The sequence below is a fragment of the Ctenocephalides felis genome, unplaced genomic scaffold, assembly GCF_003426905.1.
Source record: "Ctenocephalides felis isolate EL2017-DRISC unplaced genomic scaffold, ASM342690v1 CF-g0.4_SCAFFOLD_01604, whole genome shotgun sequence".
In the NCBI taxonomy this organism is placed as follows: Eukaryota; Metazoa; Arthropoda; class Insecta; order Siphonaptera; family Pulicidae; genus Ctenocephalides; species Ctenocephalides felis.
The window spans coordinates 34,660,423-34,677,920 of record NW_020537758.1 but is presented as its reverse complement, the minus strand read 5'-3'; the positions used below and the strand labels follow the sequence as shown (position 1 = coordinate 34,677,920).

The following is a 17,498-nucleotide window of genomic DNA, read 5'->3' as shown; positions in this document are numbered from 1 at the left end:
AATTTTATGTTCGAATTCATCATAATCGATATTTTTTTAGCCGATGGATTTTTTATATGTCATATTTAAATATAAGTTTTCAAATTTTTCGTGGTCGCTTAACATATTGTTTGAAAAATAAAATCATGTCCATGGAAAAAAGCAAGATAGATTCGGGTCGATTTTATTTACTAAATTATAGTATAATTTTTTTTTTTTGTTCGATACTGGCAAAAGATAAAAATAATAAACTAAAGAGTATAAAAAAAGTTTACCGATCCAAATTGAAATTTGCAAACGCCTCCATGAAATTAAAGAATAATGGATAATGCTTACTAAATAGTTTTCCCATCTTTCCTAGTAAATATTTTCTACTGCTCAAAATGTTTGGCATAATTTATTATAAACATCAGTAAGTTTTTTAACACTTTTTGTTACTCTAAGGTGATATTTTCAAATTGACTTGTTAATTTATTCGCCAAAAATTTGACAAAAATATAATTTTAATCTGAATAAATAATATTTTATTCATTAGTCAAGCTGATTGCACGATTTCAGATATTTCATGGAACTTTTTATAGATATTTTTGCAGACGTAAAATTTATTTTTATAACATTTTCGCGCCTAATTATAAAGTTTTTATAAAAACTTATTGAAACTTTGTCTGCCGAAACCTCTGTTCAATCCTGCTCTTGCAATTTTTTAATAATTAATTCAAGACTGAAATACTATTTTTGCTATTACATATGTTAATAATGTTGTTAAAGTTTTGAATTTATAGAATTTAAAAAATCATATTAACATATAATATTTATTCTCACAGCCTTATTGGCAAATTATAATTTTCATTTTTTTTTTGGCCATGCAAAGTATTTAAACTGCATTATTAAAAAAATATTATTATAGAAATCTTTTTACAAAATGATCTTATTGAACAAATATATTGTTATTTGTTATCGACATTTTTGTCCCTTTTTTATTATCTGAACAATAAATTTTTATTCATATTTTTATTATATCTCTCTCTCTCTCTCTCTATATATATATATATATATATATATATATATATATATTTAGTAATATCAATATAATCTCTATATTACTCTATAAAAATTACTTCATATTTAGTAATATAATAATAAACAAAATATGATATCACAATTTTAAAATAAAAATTGTAATGTTATAACTTCCGGAATATATACCAACTTTTCTATCAGATTTTTCACACTACACTTATTTCTTATGAATAGAAAGTATATTAAAATAAGTAATTTTAATTTGAACTATTTTGATTTTTCAGGCCTCAAACTTCAGCCTTTGATTAAATACACGTCTTTGAATCTTGATACAAAATAGTTGATTTTACATATTATTTTCTGAATTAATAACAAATTTTATGTTTGAATTTATCATAATCAATTTGGATTTTTTATATGTCCGCTTTAAATATAAGTTTTTAAATTTTTCGTGTTCGCTTAACAAATTGTTCGAAAAATAAAATCATGTCCATGGAGAAAAGCAAGTGAGCTTTGGGTCGATTTTATTTACTAAATTATAGTACAATTTTTTTTGTTCGACACTGGCAAAAGATGAAAATAAAAAACTATCTCTAGTTTTTTTTGTCTTCTTCCAGTGCATTGCAATTTCAAAACAAAGTTTATCATCACAGATCCAAATTGGAATTTTCAACCGTCTCCATAATAATGAAATAATAAGTGATAATGCTAATAATTATCATTTTTATTATTAATATTTGTTGAGTTTGATATTTGTCGTTCAAGTTGCTGAAAAAAATACATTGTGACATTTCAAAATAAAAAAAATATTGTGCTCTTTTTTGGTCCATTCAGTTGTGAGTTACAGGGTGTTAAAAATGGAAGTGAACAAAAAGAAAATTTGGTGCATTTTACAGTTTTTTTTTTTGGAAAAGGGAAAATGCAAGCCAAGAGGCTATTATTGTGAATGGATCCGCTATTGTAACAGCAAATTATGTGCAGTATTGGTTTAGTAGAATCTTTTCCAAATTTTTGATGATAAAGATCCGCCACCCACGGGTAGGCCGGTCCTCGAAAATGTCGATAAAATAGGAAAAATGATTGAAGTTGACCGGCATCAGAAGCCAAAAGTCGACCATGAAAACCAAAATTTTAAACAATAAACCAAAATTTTAAACAAAATTTTTTTAAAATAAATTTTCGGTAAAAATTTAGATTTATTTTTACCGAATATATTAGTATTATTGTTAACAGGAAACAAAATAATATGTACTCAAATAAGGAGATAGTCTCCTCAGGAATATTTAAAACATTAGTCAACTCCTGCAGGCCAGGATTTGAATTAAGATGACTATTACAATTTACAATTTCTGTGCCAAATCTCGTCGACAAAAGAGTAATGGACAAATAATACCCAGGCTTCCAAAAGTTACGATCCTGATATTATCATATTAAATTAAACTGCCATATTGCAAGTCGCAATTCTTATTGATTAAATTCATTCCGTTGTTCGTACCGGAAAGTTTATGCAACTTGTCTTAAGTCAAAAGGCTACTTATCAATTTATTTTATTTACTCACAATTGCAATGTTTGTGGAAGATTTGTCACACAATGTGCAGCAGTAATCACGTAGTCCTTGTTGATCATAGCGCCTCCACATCGATACAACAATTTTCTGCTCCCCGGTGCTGAAAAAAATTAAATATTTGGATTTTTTTTGATACAAGTTTTGATCACAGTTATTTATACTATTTTAATTATATAAACACTGCAATGCCAAATAATAATGAAAACTTTCTCCCAATGATTGGAGTAGAACCGTCAATTTTGGATAGTGTACGAGTCACTTAGTCCTTATATGGACTGCTAATTCACATATGTTTTATTTTTAATTTATAAAGTGCATAAATTAAGAAGGTACTGTGACATTACTTTCTAAATCAGCTTGCAGATACTAGATTTGATTTTGCATACCTATATAAATATCAGTTATTTATACTATTTTAATTATATAAGGCACTGCAATGCCAAATGACCATGAAAACTTTCTCCCACTGATTGGAGTAGAACCGTCAATTTTGGATAGTGTACGAGTCCTTATATGGACTGCTAGTCCCCATATGTTTTTTTAATTTATAAAGTGTATAAAGTAAGAAGGTACTGTGACGTTGCTTTCTGAACCAGCTTGCAGATACAAGATTTGATTTTGCTTAACTATATAAATATCAGTTATTTATACTATTTTAATTTATTTGACACGGCAATGCCAAATAACAATGCAAACTTTCTCCCACTGATTGGAGTAGAACCGCCAATTTTTCGATAGTTCACGAGTCACTTAATCCTTATATGGACTGCTAGTCCCCATATGTTTTTTTATTTTATAAAGTGTATAAAGTAAGAAGGTACTGTGACGTTGCTTTCTGAACCAGCTTGCAGATACAAGATTTGATTTTGCTTAACTATATAAATATCAGTTATTTATACTATTTTAATTATATAAAGCACTGCAATGCCAAATGATCATGAAAACTTTCTCGCACTGATTGGAGTAGAACCGTCAATTTTGGGATAGTTTACGAGTCACTTAGTCCATATATGGACTGCTAGTCCCATATGTTTTTTACTTTATAAAGTGTATAAAGTAAGAAGGTACTGTGACGTTGTTTTCTGAACCAGCTTTTAGATACTAAATTTGATTTTACATACCTATATAAATATCAGTTATTTATACTATTTTAATTATATAAAGCACGGCAATGCCAAATGATAAAGATAACTTTCTCCCACTGATTGGAGTAGAACCGTCAATTTTTCGAGTCACTTAGTCCTTATATGGACTGCTAGTCCCCATATGTTTTTTTTTATTTTATAAAGTGTATAAAGTAAGAAGGTACTGTGACATTGCTTGTTGAACGAGCATTGCCGACAATCGTAGACAATCCCGATTGATTAATTGTCAAATGTCATATGTTTTATATTAATAATATAATTACAATTATGTTGACTAATGATTTTGTAAAAAGGTACTTCTGAAAGAAATAATATTTGTTATAATACTCAATTTAATTTTTAAATTATCTGTAATAGTTTTATTTCAATAATACATTGGCAATTGTGTGGACTGATAATTTTGTAAGAAATGATATTAATGATAGCTAATAATATTTATTATAATAGTCAATGTTATTCAAAAATTATATGTGATAGTTTTATTTCAATAATATAATGGCAATTATGTGAGCTGATGAATTTTCAAGATGTGATATGAATAATTTCAGATAATATTTAAATTATATTGCTTTACCTATTATGATGAAAGTTATTAAATATTATTAATATCACAATTTCCATTATTATTATTAAAATAAAACATATGACATATGACATTTAATCAATCAAGAGAGTTCTACGATTGTCGACAACGCTTGTTCAGCAAGTGACGTCATAATCCCTTCTATCTTTATACATACTTATTTTACGCTTGACTGTAAACTATGTAATATAAATTCTATGGTCCTATATAATAATATAATTTTTTTCCAAATAAAAAATATTTTTTTAATTTTAATCATTTTTTGCTAATTTTTGCAAACTAGATACTGTTAAGCAATGCAAGAATCTAGAACACAATATCATTGAATTACTTATATTTCCGAGCTAAATCAATTATCATATTGCACTTTAAACTCATTAGAAAACATGACACATTTCTCTGGTTTTTTATAAAATATATGCCACTCTAATAAACTCATGGCACGCTATATCTATTATAATATTAATTAATATTATAATATATACTAAAATACAATATTTTATGCTTGATAAATATACACACTCTAATATATTTTGCTATAAATACATACAATACATATATACATATATGTTTCAATCATATATGTTCAAATTAATTTGTATTATATATTAAATTTTCTGTTTCATTTTTAAATAAATATCACATTTTTTAACATTTTGGAAATCCAGATCATTTCTTTTTCTCAGAAACTTATCATGACTTTTAAATATTGAATTTGTTCTTATTTTCGAGTATTTTGAGGCTCAAAACTTCAGCCCTTGATTGAAATATGTCTTTGAATATTGATACAAAATAATTGATTTTACATATTATTTTCTAATAATAAGTTAATAACAAGTTTTATGTTCGAATTTATCATAATCAATTTATATTATTTTTAGCCAATGAATTTTTTATATGTCCGCTAATATCATGCTTGATAAATATGCACACTCTAAAATATTTTTCTAACAATACAATCCATATATGTTAAGTCGAAATCAGTGAAAAACCACTTAAGTACATCACTAACAAATCAATTTGTATTATATATAAAATTTTCTGTTTTAATTTTAACTAAATATCACATTTTTTTAACGTTTTGGAGATCCAGATCATTCCTTTTTCTTAGCAACTCATCACCTTTTTTAAATTTTAAATTTGTTTTTAATTTAGAATATTTTGATCCTTTAGGACCAAAACAGCCCTTGATAAATATACACACTCTAATACATTTCACTAACAATACAATCCATATATGTTTTAGTCTTTAGTTAAAAATCACTCACCAGTATATCACTAACAAATCAATTTGTATTATATATCAAATTTTTTGTTTCAATTTTAACTAAATACAACATTTTTTCGAACGTTATGGATTTCTCCAGATCATTTCTTTTTCTCAGAAACTCATCATGATTTTTAAATTTGAATTTTCTTCAATTTAGTCTATTTTAATCTTTCCGCCCTTGATCGAATACGTCTTTGAATTTTGATACAAAATCATTGATTTTACATATTATTTACTAAATTAATAACAATTTTTTTGTTTGAATTTATCATAATCAATTTATATATTGTTTTTAGCCAATGGATTTTGTTTATGTCCGCTTTAAATATAATTTTCAATTTTTTCATGTTCTCTTAATATGTTTGAAAAATAAAATCATGTCCATGGAATCAAAAGCAAGGTAGCTTTGGGTCGATTTTATTTACTAAATAAATTATACTATAAATATTTTTGTTGGACAGTGGCAAAAGATAAGTTTATTTAAATTTACAAATTTTCTTGCTATAAATACGGTTCAAAGAAATGGCTCTCCAAAATTCCGAGTTTCCGAAAACGGTTTTTCTATTGCAGTTTTTAATATCTATATTCCTTTGTTCATGGATTATATCTTTTAGTGTTTCAAATTTTAGTGCATTAGTATATATATATATATATATATATATATATATATATATATCATTTCATTTACGTTCGCAATTAATTGCTTGCGTTTTTAATATTATATTAATATAGAGCCTGGATGTGATCTTCAATGATCGATTTTATGTATTTTTAATTTTCATCTGATCTATTATTTTTCTGAAAAAAAATGCGGTTACATATTAATATAATAATATTAGGCATTTTAAAAAAAAATTCTTATTTATTTTTAATTATGCAGTTGATATCACATCATCACTGCACTGGTTATAATATTATATTTTTGAATCAAAAATTAAATTTATCGATAGTAGGGAAAATAATTAGGAAAAAAAATATAGAATTTACTAAAAAAAACGCTTTTTGTTTCATTTAGTTTTACTAATTTAATTTTATTATAACAAGGAATGAATTTATCTTATTTCATTAAATTTAATAATTTTCTATTTTACATTTTTATGTGGATAATTGTTTTATATATGAAATTTTTCATAATAGTTTGACTCGGTTATTTTATGCAAGCAGTAGCAACTAACGATTGATCTGATTTGATTTTATTTGTAGGAAAACAAAAAAACTCTAAAATTGGTTTGAAAATTTATGTGCACCTTTTGCTTCCAACTTCTATTATATTATTTTATATATTATATATATATATATAATATTATATCATTATAAAGTCTGGCGGTGATCTTCAATGATTGATCTTTTTAATTTTCATATGATCTATTATTTTTCCGAAAAAAATGCGGTTACATATTAATATAGTATTATTAGGCATTTTTAGAAAAAAAATTCTTATTTATTTTTAATTATGCAATTAATATCACATCATCACAGCAATGGTTATAATATTATATTTTTGAATTAAAAATTAAATTTATCGAGAGTTGGAAAAATAATCAGGAAAAAATATATAGAATTTATTAAAAAAAACGCTTTTTGTTTCATTTGGTTTTACTAATTTAATTTTATTACAATAAGCAATGAATTTATCTTATTTCATTAAATTTACTAATTTTCTATTTTATCAATTTCATGTGGATAATTGTTTTATACATGATTTTTTTTATAATAGTTAACCTCGGTTATTATATGCAAGCATTAGCCACTAATACATTAACAATTGACTTGATTTGATTTTATATGTAGGAAAACAGAAAAACTATGAAGTCGGTTTAAAAATTTATATGCACCCTTGTTTCCAACTTCTATTTTGAAGAACATTTTCAGTTTATAGTCGAAATCTTATTTTACTGAATTTATATATATATATATATATATATATATATATATTAAATTTTATTCTGCAATCTGATTACATTAAGCAGAGTATGCAGACAAGTATGTATATCGTAAAATAGTTATCTACTAGTTGCTGAATTCTAATGAACAACTTTTTGGGAAAATATGCTACTTTTTTCATATTTGTACTTTGGATACAATTTGGTTTTTGCATAATAATGTTAGTAGAAATTATTTATATTTTCAGCGCATTAATCCAATCAGAAAATGCTTTTTCATACACAAAAGAAAAATGAATTTTATTTTCAATAATTATTTTCTAATAAAGTTTTACATCGATTACTTAAAAAATATTTTATGATATATATTGTATTATAGTTGAATACTGATTTTATTAAATTATAATAATATTGAATTAAAATTTTATCCTTGATTGAGATGATTTTTATCGAAACTTTATTTAAAACTTGAATGCATTTTTATTAACTCAAATTTTTATTTTTTTTCAAACTATTTTAGATGAAATACTCAAATTTTCAATACTTTGATTAAATTGTAGAGATTTATATTTTAAATTCTACAAAACATGTGAATTTCATAATCATGCTGTATCTATCACGGCATCAAAAATGGCGTTTACAAAGCATACAATGTATTTATCTTCAAAATCCTTAAAAAAAGGCTCGCAATAATAATCACCTATATTTCAATAACATTTTTGTGATTTTCATAATATAAAATAATTCGGAAAATCTAAATTTCAAACACTTGTTGCGGACCTATTCAAAACAGCCTATATATACTTTACACACTTATTTTAAACATTTTTCAGTAAAATTCCGTACTTTTTATTCAATTGGAAGGAACCAAATACTTGCTTAAATGCATTTTTTACGTTAGTTTGGCAAAAAGTGATCGTTCTGCATCTATGCTTCTATTTTGAAACTAAATAAAATGATTCTTTTTTATATAAATTATAAACTGTTCATTTAATATTTAGTATTTTTTTATTTTCGTAGGATTGTCTAAAAAGCAACTTGAATTATCCTATCCTAGTTGTGACATATTATGACTACACGTTACAAAATTGTTTGGCTTCATATTTTTTAGTCCACGGAATGCTATTTTCACTTAACATTATATTTAACACAAAAATGAATTAATAGCCTATTTTGGGTTTTATCACCTCCGATGTCAAATGATATAATTCTGTCAACACGTTTTGCTTACAAAAATGAAATATGTTAATTCGTAGTACCTTTTGGTGATATTTTTATTATATGATTTTTAGAATCTACTATATTTTTTAATTTTTTTTTGATAAGACTAATTATGTTCACAAAAAAATCAATAAATAAATTTGCACGGTACAGTATTTGTGGCAGTACTTGTTGTTTGTCAAATTTTTCAAATAGTCAGATAGTTCAAATATCAGATAGTTTGTACAATCTATCTATATTTTCAAAGTTTTTGTTGACTATGTAAATGTAACACATATAACAATTTAATTCAATTAGGCCTAGGTATAAATGCCAGCGATTTTTGTCACAAATTTTATCAATAATTAACTTAATATGACAAAATTCATTTTCTATAAAAGGATAGCTTTTGGAGTATATATCAGATGTTTTTTATTAAATATTTTTATTATTATGGCACTAAAACTATTTGTTTAAAGAATTATTTTTATTTCTTTTTTTTGATTTTGGATATTAGACAGCCTATGGTCCAATTTGAATTGCAAGATGAACTTGCCTCCTATTATTGGATTTGATTAATTTGTTTGTTTTTGTACCTTAATAAATCCCTAACATTAATTCTACTGTTTCTATTTGAAATACCATTATGAATACTTTTTTGCATGAGTAAAAAATTATGTTTTTCAGATATTTTTGGTTTTGAATTTCAAGTGTGTTCGATTTTGAATTGCAAATACTATAAAAATTATGGATTGTTCACTATATATAATTATCTTATACCTGGATCATAATTTGTTTTTTGCTTCTGCATATGTTTTTGCTTTTTTAATTAATTAGTTAATTGTGGAATGAATCATTTTTATTATCGATGTATTATTAGAAATAGTTTTATAATTTAAAACTGTAGAAAACCATAATAGAGATGAATGAACAAAACAAAATGAACAAAAATATAATTTAAAACAAAATTAATAATAAAAGTAACATATAAATAATGATCATAATGGATCATAAATGGAATATTAGTGTACTACTAATGCTTATTGCTAAATTTATATTCGTTCAAAAAACTAAATCAGATTTTTTTTTGTTAACACTTTGTATTATTTGAGCAATTAGAAATATTTGAAGAATAGTTTCTATTTTTAACTTTGATTTTGGAGGTTTGCATTGAATAGGCTCAAATTTAATTGATTATGCAGTGTATGCTCCAATTTAAATTGCAAAATCAATTTTCCTCCTATTATTGTTGGATTTAGATGATTTGTACCTTTCAAGCAATTCCTGACATTAATTCTACTGTTTTTTCTTAAACTTCCATTATGGTTAATTTGATTACATGTGTAAAAAATTAAGTCTTGTTCGGAATTTGAGGTGAGTTCGATTTTGAATCGAAAATACCAAAACTAAATTATGGATTGTTTACTAAATAATTACCTAGATACACTAAATAATTACACATAATTCCAGTATTTGCCTTCTTTACAAAGTTTGTCTAGAAATTCTATCAAAGTTATGATTGAAGTTGAATCACTTTTATTATCGATGTATTTTAATCAATCAGATTTCAAATAATTTTTTGACCCAAAACTGTAGAAACTTGGATCATAATTTGTTTTTTCTTTTCTCCTATTTTTTGATGTCATGATTAGATTGAGGAAATTATTAATTTTGATGGAAGTTAAAACATTTTTATTATCGACGTATTTTAATCAATAAGATTAGAAATAGTTTTATCAGTCAAAACAGTAGAAAACTATAAAAGAGACAAACAATTTACTCGAAGAAAACTATACCAAATATATTTTTTTCGTATTATTTTAGCAATTAGAAATATTTGAAGAATAGTTTCTATTTTTAACTTTGATTTTGGCAGTTTGCGTTGAATAGAGTTCACTTTTATTATCGATGTATTTTAATCATCATATCTCAAATGGTTTTATGACATAAAACTAGAAAACCATAAAAGGGTACACTAAACAAAAATATATTTCAAATTAAATTCAATAAAATAGCATTTATATTTATCATAAATAGAATAGAGGTATATTACTGATCACGATCGCTGATTTTATCCATTTTTTACTTATTTAAAATGAATTTGCAAAATTTTTGTTGTTGAGTTTGCTTCTGACTTAATATATTTTGTTACCATTGGTATTTTTTGAGGATAAATTTGAACTCTCTACCAATGAGCTAATATAATTTATAGATTTATATCTAGATTTTATTACTGGTTTGATGATTTTTTCGGATGAATTTCAAATAAACGTGAATATTTTCAGCCATTTGACAGTATTGCTGAATTCACACATTTTTTGGTTAAAATTTTCATTGCCGAGTATATTTATCCTAAATTGTTTTATTATGTGACAACAGTGCCATATAATGTAAATTCCGAACAAGCTATTATTACTATCACTTGTGTAACTTATCTAAAATTCTCAACTAACAATTAAATTTTTTTAACAAAATTCCTAAATATTAATTTTTTATTTATTCTCATAAATCTTTATATAATAATATGACGATATTTTCTACTCTATGTTTTGATATTGGTTCTGTAATCAAATATTTCTAAACAAATAACGTTTGAAATAAATACTATACAATTTTTGAAATCTTGAGAAAATTGAATTATTATTTTTTGAATCTGAATTTAGGGTCTAGTACTTTTAATATTGAATTTATTATAATTCTTCTATATTTTTTGTGCAATTAAATCATTTGTCGCCTTCTTTATTAAAAGTAGGAAGTATTAATTAAGTTAATTATAATTGAAAGATTAACTGTAATGATACTGTGAAAAGTTACTAGTGATAGTTTTGGGATAAATTGCTCTCTAACAATTTAAACTATTGTAATTTTGCTTCATTGAATAGTAACTTCGAATATAATTTCAAACTTATTTTAAAAAATATTATAAAACTCTTTTAAATACGTTAACAATATATTATATATAGTGATACATATTTTAATTCAATTACATACAGTTTTTTTAAACTGAATACACAAAATCGTTAAATGTACTGAAGCTCTTATAGTATTAATGTGCACTTTTATATTTTGGGAAAATCAAATTGAATTTTTTATGAGTAGCACTTAAATCACTAAAATATTTTAATTATTAAAATGCCCTAATATTTTTTGTAATTTTCATCAATCGACTTTATTCAATATTACTGTCTGAAAACAATGAATTTTTTATGTATTTACTATATTTTTAGTATGTTTTATAAATAGTAAAAATATGAAATTTTATTTATTTTCAATGAATTATATAATTTATATATATAATATGCTTTCAAATATTTTTAACAAAAAACTGGATTGTATATTCTCGTATTAAGTATTGTCTTGTTTGTAATTATTGTAAACATGCCATGCACTATTATTAAAACATTATATTTGTATGTGATAAATCTTTCTAAATATTTAACTTTACTGCAATGTTTCTTATTTCTCATAGATCGATTTCTTCGAAATCACTTTGGATTGTCCTAACCATATTTTTACTCAATAATATTAATTTCATTAATGAGTTTACTTATTTTCAAATAAATTTTAATAAGGCTCTTCAGAATATACCTTTTTACACCTACTAATTTAAATCGACGACAAAGGAATAATATGTTTCCTTGTGATGGAATAGTGAATCTATGCATTTTTTAACTTAATTTTTATTATAAAATATGAATTTTATGCATATATATATATATATATATATATATATATATATATATAATTGTAAAACAAGGTTCTTTTAATAATCCAGGTTTGGAATTTAAAACCTTCACTACTAATCCATATCCAAACATAATACAAAATGAATAAATATTATGAAATTATTAAATATTATGAAATAAACATTATATATATATATATAAGTATATATATATATATATATATATATATATATATATAGGAGTATATATATATGGTCAAAAATGTTTTATTTCATCATCTTTTCTTTTTTCATTCTTTTCAGTTATTTTCATCATTATTTAACTATATGTATTTAAAAAATCGCTTATTAATAAATTTAATTGAATTATTTTTTGATTAGTAAAATCTATTGATGAATTTTTAAATAGTGAAATAATTTTAACATTTTCAATAACTTGAACTATTTCAAGATTTTTTCAATTAGCACTATTGTAATTGAATCTAACGAATGAATAGTTTGAGGAGGTCTACTATTTTTTTTATAATTCTATTCTAATAATTTTTAGATTTAATTAAATATGTTTTATTTTATACTTTTTTCTTAAGTTTTTTTCATCTTTATTTAATTTTAGTTGAAAAATCACTTATTAATTAAATGAATTATTTTAATTAACGAAATCTATTGATGAAGAAGTTTTAAATAAATAAATAATTGAAACCAACGAATTAACTGCTATAGAAAACTGATTAATTTTTTCAAAATACTTTAATTTTAATAATATTTGAATGTATTTAATTAAATCTAGTGTGTTAATTTATCTTAATCTGCAAACTTTTTAACATTTTCAAAAACTTGAACTATGTCAAGATTTTTTTCAATTTGCACTATTATAATTGAATTCAACGAATTAACTGCTATAAGTAACTGATTATTGCTTTTCATAATACTATTTTAATAATTTTCAGATGTATTTTATTAATATATATATATATATATATATATATATATATATATATATAATAATAATATCTCAGATTGATAACCATAAAATAGTGAATGAATCAAATTGATTTTGTTTTACAAATGTGACATGTATTGTCACATGCATGTAATTTATAAATTTTGGTAGGATTTGCCACGTATAAAATTAAAATTAAGGCATTTAATTGCAAGTATTACAATTTTCGTTTTAAATTTATGTTTTCGTAAAAATTCTCTTTATAAGAAAAGGTTACACCAGGAAAACGATTGGGTTGAAAAATTGTATCAAAAGGTAAACATTTTTATAGAAATGCCATTTATTTTTAGAAGCTATGCTATAATTTATTTTGATTACACAATATCATTTTAGTGAAGTTTGTGAACTTTCATCTGATAAAAAGCATATGAATATTTGTTTTTGATTATTTGGAAATCTATTACTACGTAAAATAAAATATCGATTTCAAAATGCAGATGTCTCTCTTCCTTCCGGCATTCGTAGCTCGAAAAATAAAACTTATAATAATATTATTTACTATTAGACTTTTGAAAAAGCACAACCACGATTTTGGCTTATATTGAGATTTCGAATTTTTTTGTAAATACTATGTGTACCTATAGTTTCAGTGGTCGTCTCAAACTTCTGAATATGTAGTTCGATATCATGATTAATATTTACTTTTGAACACTTTACAACTCCGGCATCAACAGAATTTTACAGAATTTTGTTTCAATTGTAGTTTTTTTCACCACAACCTTGTTTACTCTTAGTTTCAACAGATATTTGTGTAATTCTGTGACTTAAACCTATTTTCTCAAGTCTATTAATTTTAAATAATTGCATCGCCATATGCACGGACTCTGGTATTGAGACTATTTTTGGTAGATTTCTGATTATACTTTCCGTACATTTTAAATTTAATGGAATTTCAAACCTTATGCCGTTATTCCCATAAGAAAACTTTTTTCCTATGCTACATGATACGGTTGCTATACAATATTTTAATTGGTGGAAATTTTGGTCAACAAAAGATTAATCAAAAATGTTTTGAAATCTACCACCTGGAGCGCCTGAAAAATATCCTGCGCCGTTTGTATTTATTTTAGTCTATAAATTTGATTTTGTTCATCGTTTAGTCGGAGTACATTTTGTTATACAAAATTTTAATGTATGTTATAGCATCATACTTAGATGCTTATGGAGATGGAGCAAATTGCTGCCTATTGAAAAAATTTATTTGTAAATGTTTGTAAATTATCATCGTATTTGCATCAACCTCTAATTTAAATTGAAGTTTGTCCACGTTGTAAATCTCAATATGATTCGCTTTCTATTGAATCCGACATTTTTTATTGATCCACGCGTTCCTTGGCTGCCAACATGTTATACATAAATTATATATCGTATATCATGGGTGCATGTATGATAAATTTTTTTTTTCATGTATTCATATATTTTTTAATCAGTTTAAGAAATTCCGAGAAAGGAAAGAGATGCAGTGTTCTACTAAAATTTTGTCAATAAATCTATTTTAATGCAATGTAGAATTATTATGATCGATTTTATATGCCATGTAATAAAAATTACTATTTCAAGATCCAAAGATTCTTGAGCCTTTAACAAATGAATGGCATCCAGAACTACTCGTATTTGACCAGGTTATAGACATTCCGTAGCCTAAAATTTATTATGGAATTTTTTTTGTCTTTTTACATCGCAATTTTTGGCTACTTACCCTTTTCATCTTGTTAAAGTATTTTCACTTTTCAACTACTTGGTGTGCATTTAAAAAAATAAATGTATAGACAAATAATTTTACAAGTTACCATATAATTTACTTTTCTCTCAGCTAACTGGTAAATTAACAAAATTATGGCTGATAAGTGGCACAACCGAACCCTCCAGTCTCTCCTATATACAAGAATTTATATTGAACTTTTTTTCTTAATTTTTTGATATATATTTTAATAGTAATATATTATTAATTTAACGACATAATTTACTAAAAACTTTGTAGTCGATTTTTTATACCATTTCATAAAAATTTCAACTATTTCAAGATCTAAAGATTCTTGAGCCCTTAACAAATGAATGGCATCCAGAACTACTCTTATTTGACCAGGTTATAGGCATTTCGTAGCCTAAAATTTATTATGGATTTTTTTTTGTCTTTTTACATCGCAGTTTTTGGCTACTTACCCTTTTCATCTTGTTAAAGTATTTTCACTTTTTAACTACTTGGTGTGCATTTAAAAAATTAAATGAATAGATAAATAATTTTACAAGTTACCATATAATTTACTTTTCTCTCAGCTAACCGGTAATGAACATTTTTTTGTTCTTTTTACATCGCAGTTTTTGGCTACTTACCCTTTTCATCTTGTTAAAGTATTTTCACTTTTTAACTACTTGGTGTGCATTTAAAAAATTAAATGAATAGATAAATAATTTTACAAGTTACCATATAATTTACTTTTCTCTCAGCTAACCGGTAAATGAACAAAATTATTGCTGATAAGTGGAACAACCGAACCCCCCAGTCTCTCCTATATACAAGAATTTATATTGAACTTTTTTTTAATTTTTTTGATATATATTTTAATAGTAATATAATATTAATTTAACGACATAATTTACTGAAAACTTTGTAGGCGATTTTTTATGCCATTTCATAGAAATTTCAACTATTTCAAGATCTAAAGATTCTTGAGCTCTTAACAAATGAATGGCATCCAGAACTACTCGCATTTGACCAGGTTATAGACATTCCGTAGCCTAAAATTTATTATGGAATTTTTTTTTGTCTTTTTACATCGCAATTTTTCGCTACTTCTCTTTTCATCTTGTTAAAGTATTTTCACTTTTTAACTACTTGGTGTGCGTTTAAAAAATTAATGAATAGACAAATAATTTTACAAGTTACCATATAATTTACTTTTCTCCCAGCTAACTGGTATTAACAAAAATATGGCGGATAAGTGGAACAAACAAACCCCCCAATAAATTATATTGAACTTTTTTTTTTAATTTTTGTGATATATTTTAATACTAATATATTATTAATTTTTCTGATATATATTTTAATACTATTAAATTATTAACGACATAATTTACTGAAAACTTTATAGTAGCCTATTTACATTTGATGCTCGAATGGATACAAATAGAATTGAAGTTAACTAAAATCCTTCGAATAGTTATCCATTGCAATATACTATCTTTTACTAATTTTAAACTTTTAGACACTTTGGATAAAAATGGTCGACACCTGGCACTGGTTGAGTTTTTTTTGGGACATGTACCAGGCCGGAATTGATATCTATCGGGATAATGATCAATGGTGTATCGCCAAATCTGCAATGATGTTTTTGCTAGGAGTCAAGATCGCTCGAGAATTAAGAGGATTAAATATTGGCTCTTAAATTTTCTCATAATATATTTTTATAATTTTTTGTATTGGAATATGCAAATTGGTATATTTGAAATAAAGTGTTTTTTGAACTGTTTTTAATAGTGCGATTGATGCATAGTAAAGATAAATAGTTTTAGATTTACAATTAGTGATAAATCACTACATTTATTTAGTAATTTTGATAGAAGTGAACAAAAATCAGACTTTTACTTTTTCCAAATTTTTCTTAACAAATAACAAAAGATTTAATTAAGTCCAGTGACATTTTTTTATTCTATAACTAAATTACTAGGATTGATTAATTGCATTTTAGATCAATACATGGTAAAGTTTAAAAACAAATTCTATTTATTTACTATCAAGAAAAATTAAATATTTGAGTTAAATATTAAATATTAATATTTTTGTTGTGGGTCAAGATCGCTCGAGAAATAGGAGGGTTAAATATAAATTTTCTCATAATATATTTTTATAAATTTTTGTATTGGAATATGCAAATTGAGATATTTGAAATAAAGTTTCTTGAACTGATTTTAATAGTGCGATTGATGCATAGTAAAGATAAATAGTTTTAGATTTACAATTAGTGATACATAACCACTAATTTATATTTATTTAGTAATTTTGATAGAATTGAACAAAAATCAGGCTTTTACTCTTTCCAAATTTTTCTTAACAAATAAAAAAAGGTTTAATTAAGTTCAAATAATTTGAGGCAATAAAACTGAGTGACATTTTTTTATTCTATAACTAAATTACTAGAATTGATTATTCTATTTATTTCCCATC

At 24.2% G+C, this 17,498-nt stretch overlaps 1 protein-coding gene across 1 annotated transcript in view; it reads right to left on the bottom strand.

The window, feature by feature from the left end:
* LOC113373654 (serine protease 7-like) overlaps positions 1-17,498 on the bottom strand; it is a 127,036-nt gene that overhangs the window by 35,044 nt on the left and 74,494 nt on the right. The window contains exon 5 of the mRNA XM_026613938.1: positions 2,559-2,667. Coding sequence (XP_026469723.1) covers positions 2,559-2,667 — 109 coding nt within the window. The remainder of the gene's footprint in view (positions 1-2,558; positions 2,668-17,498) is intronic.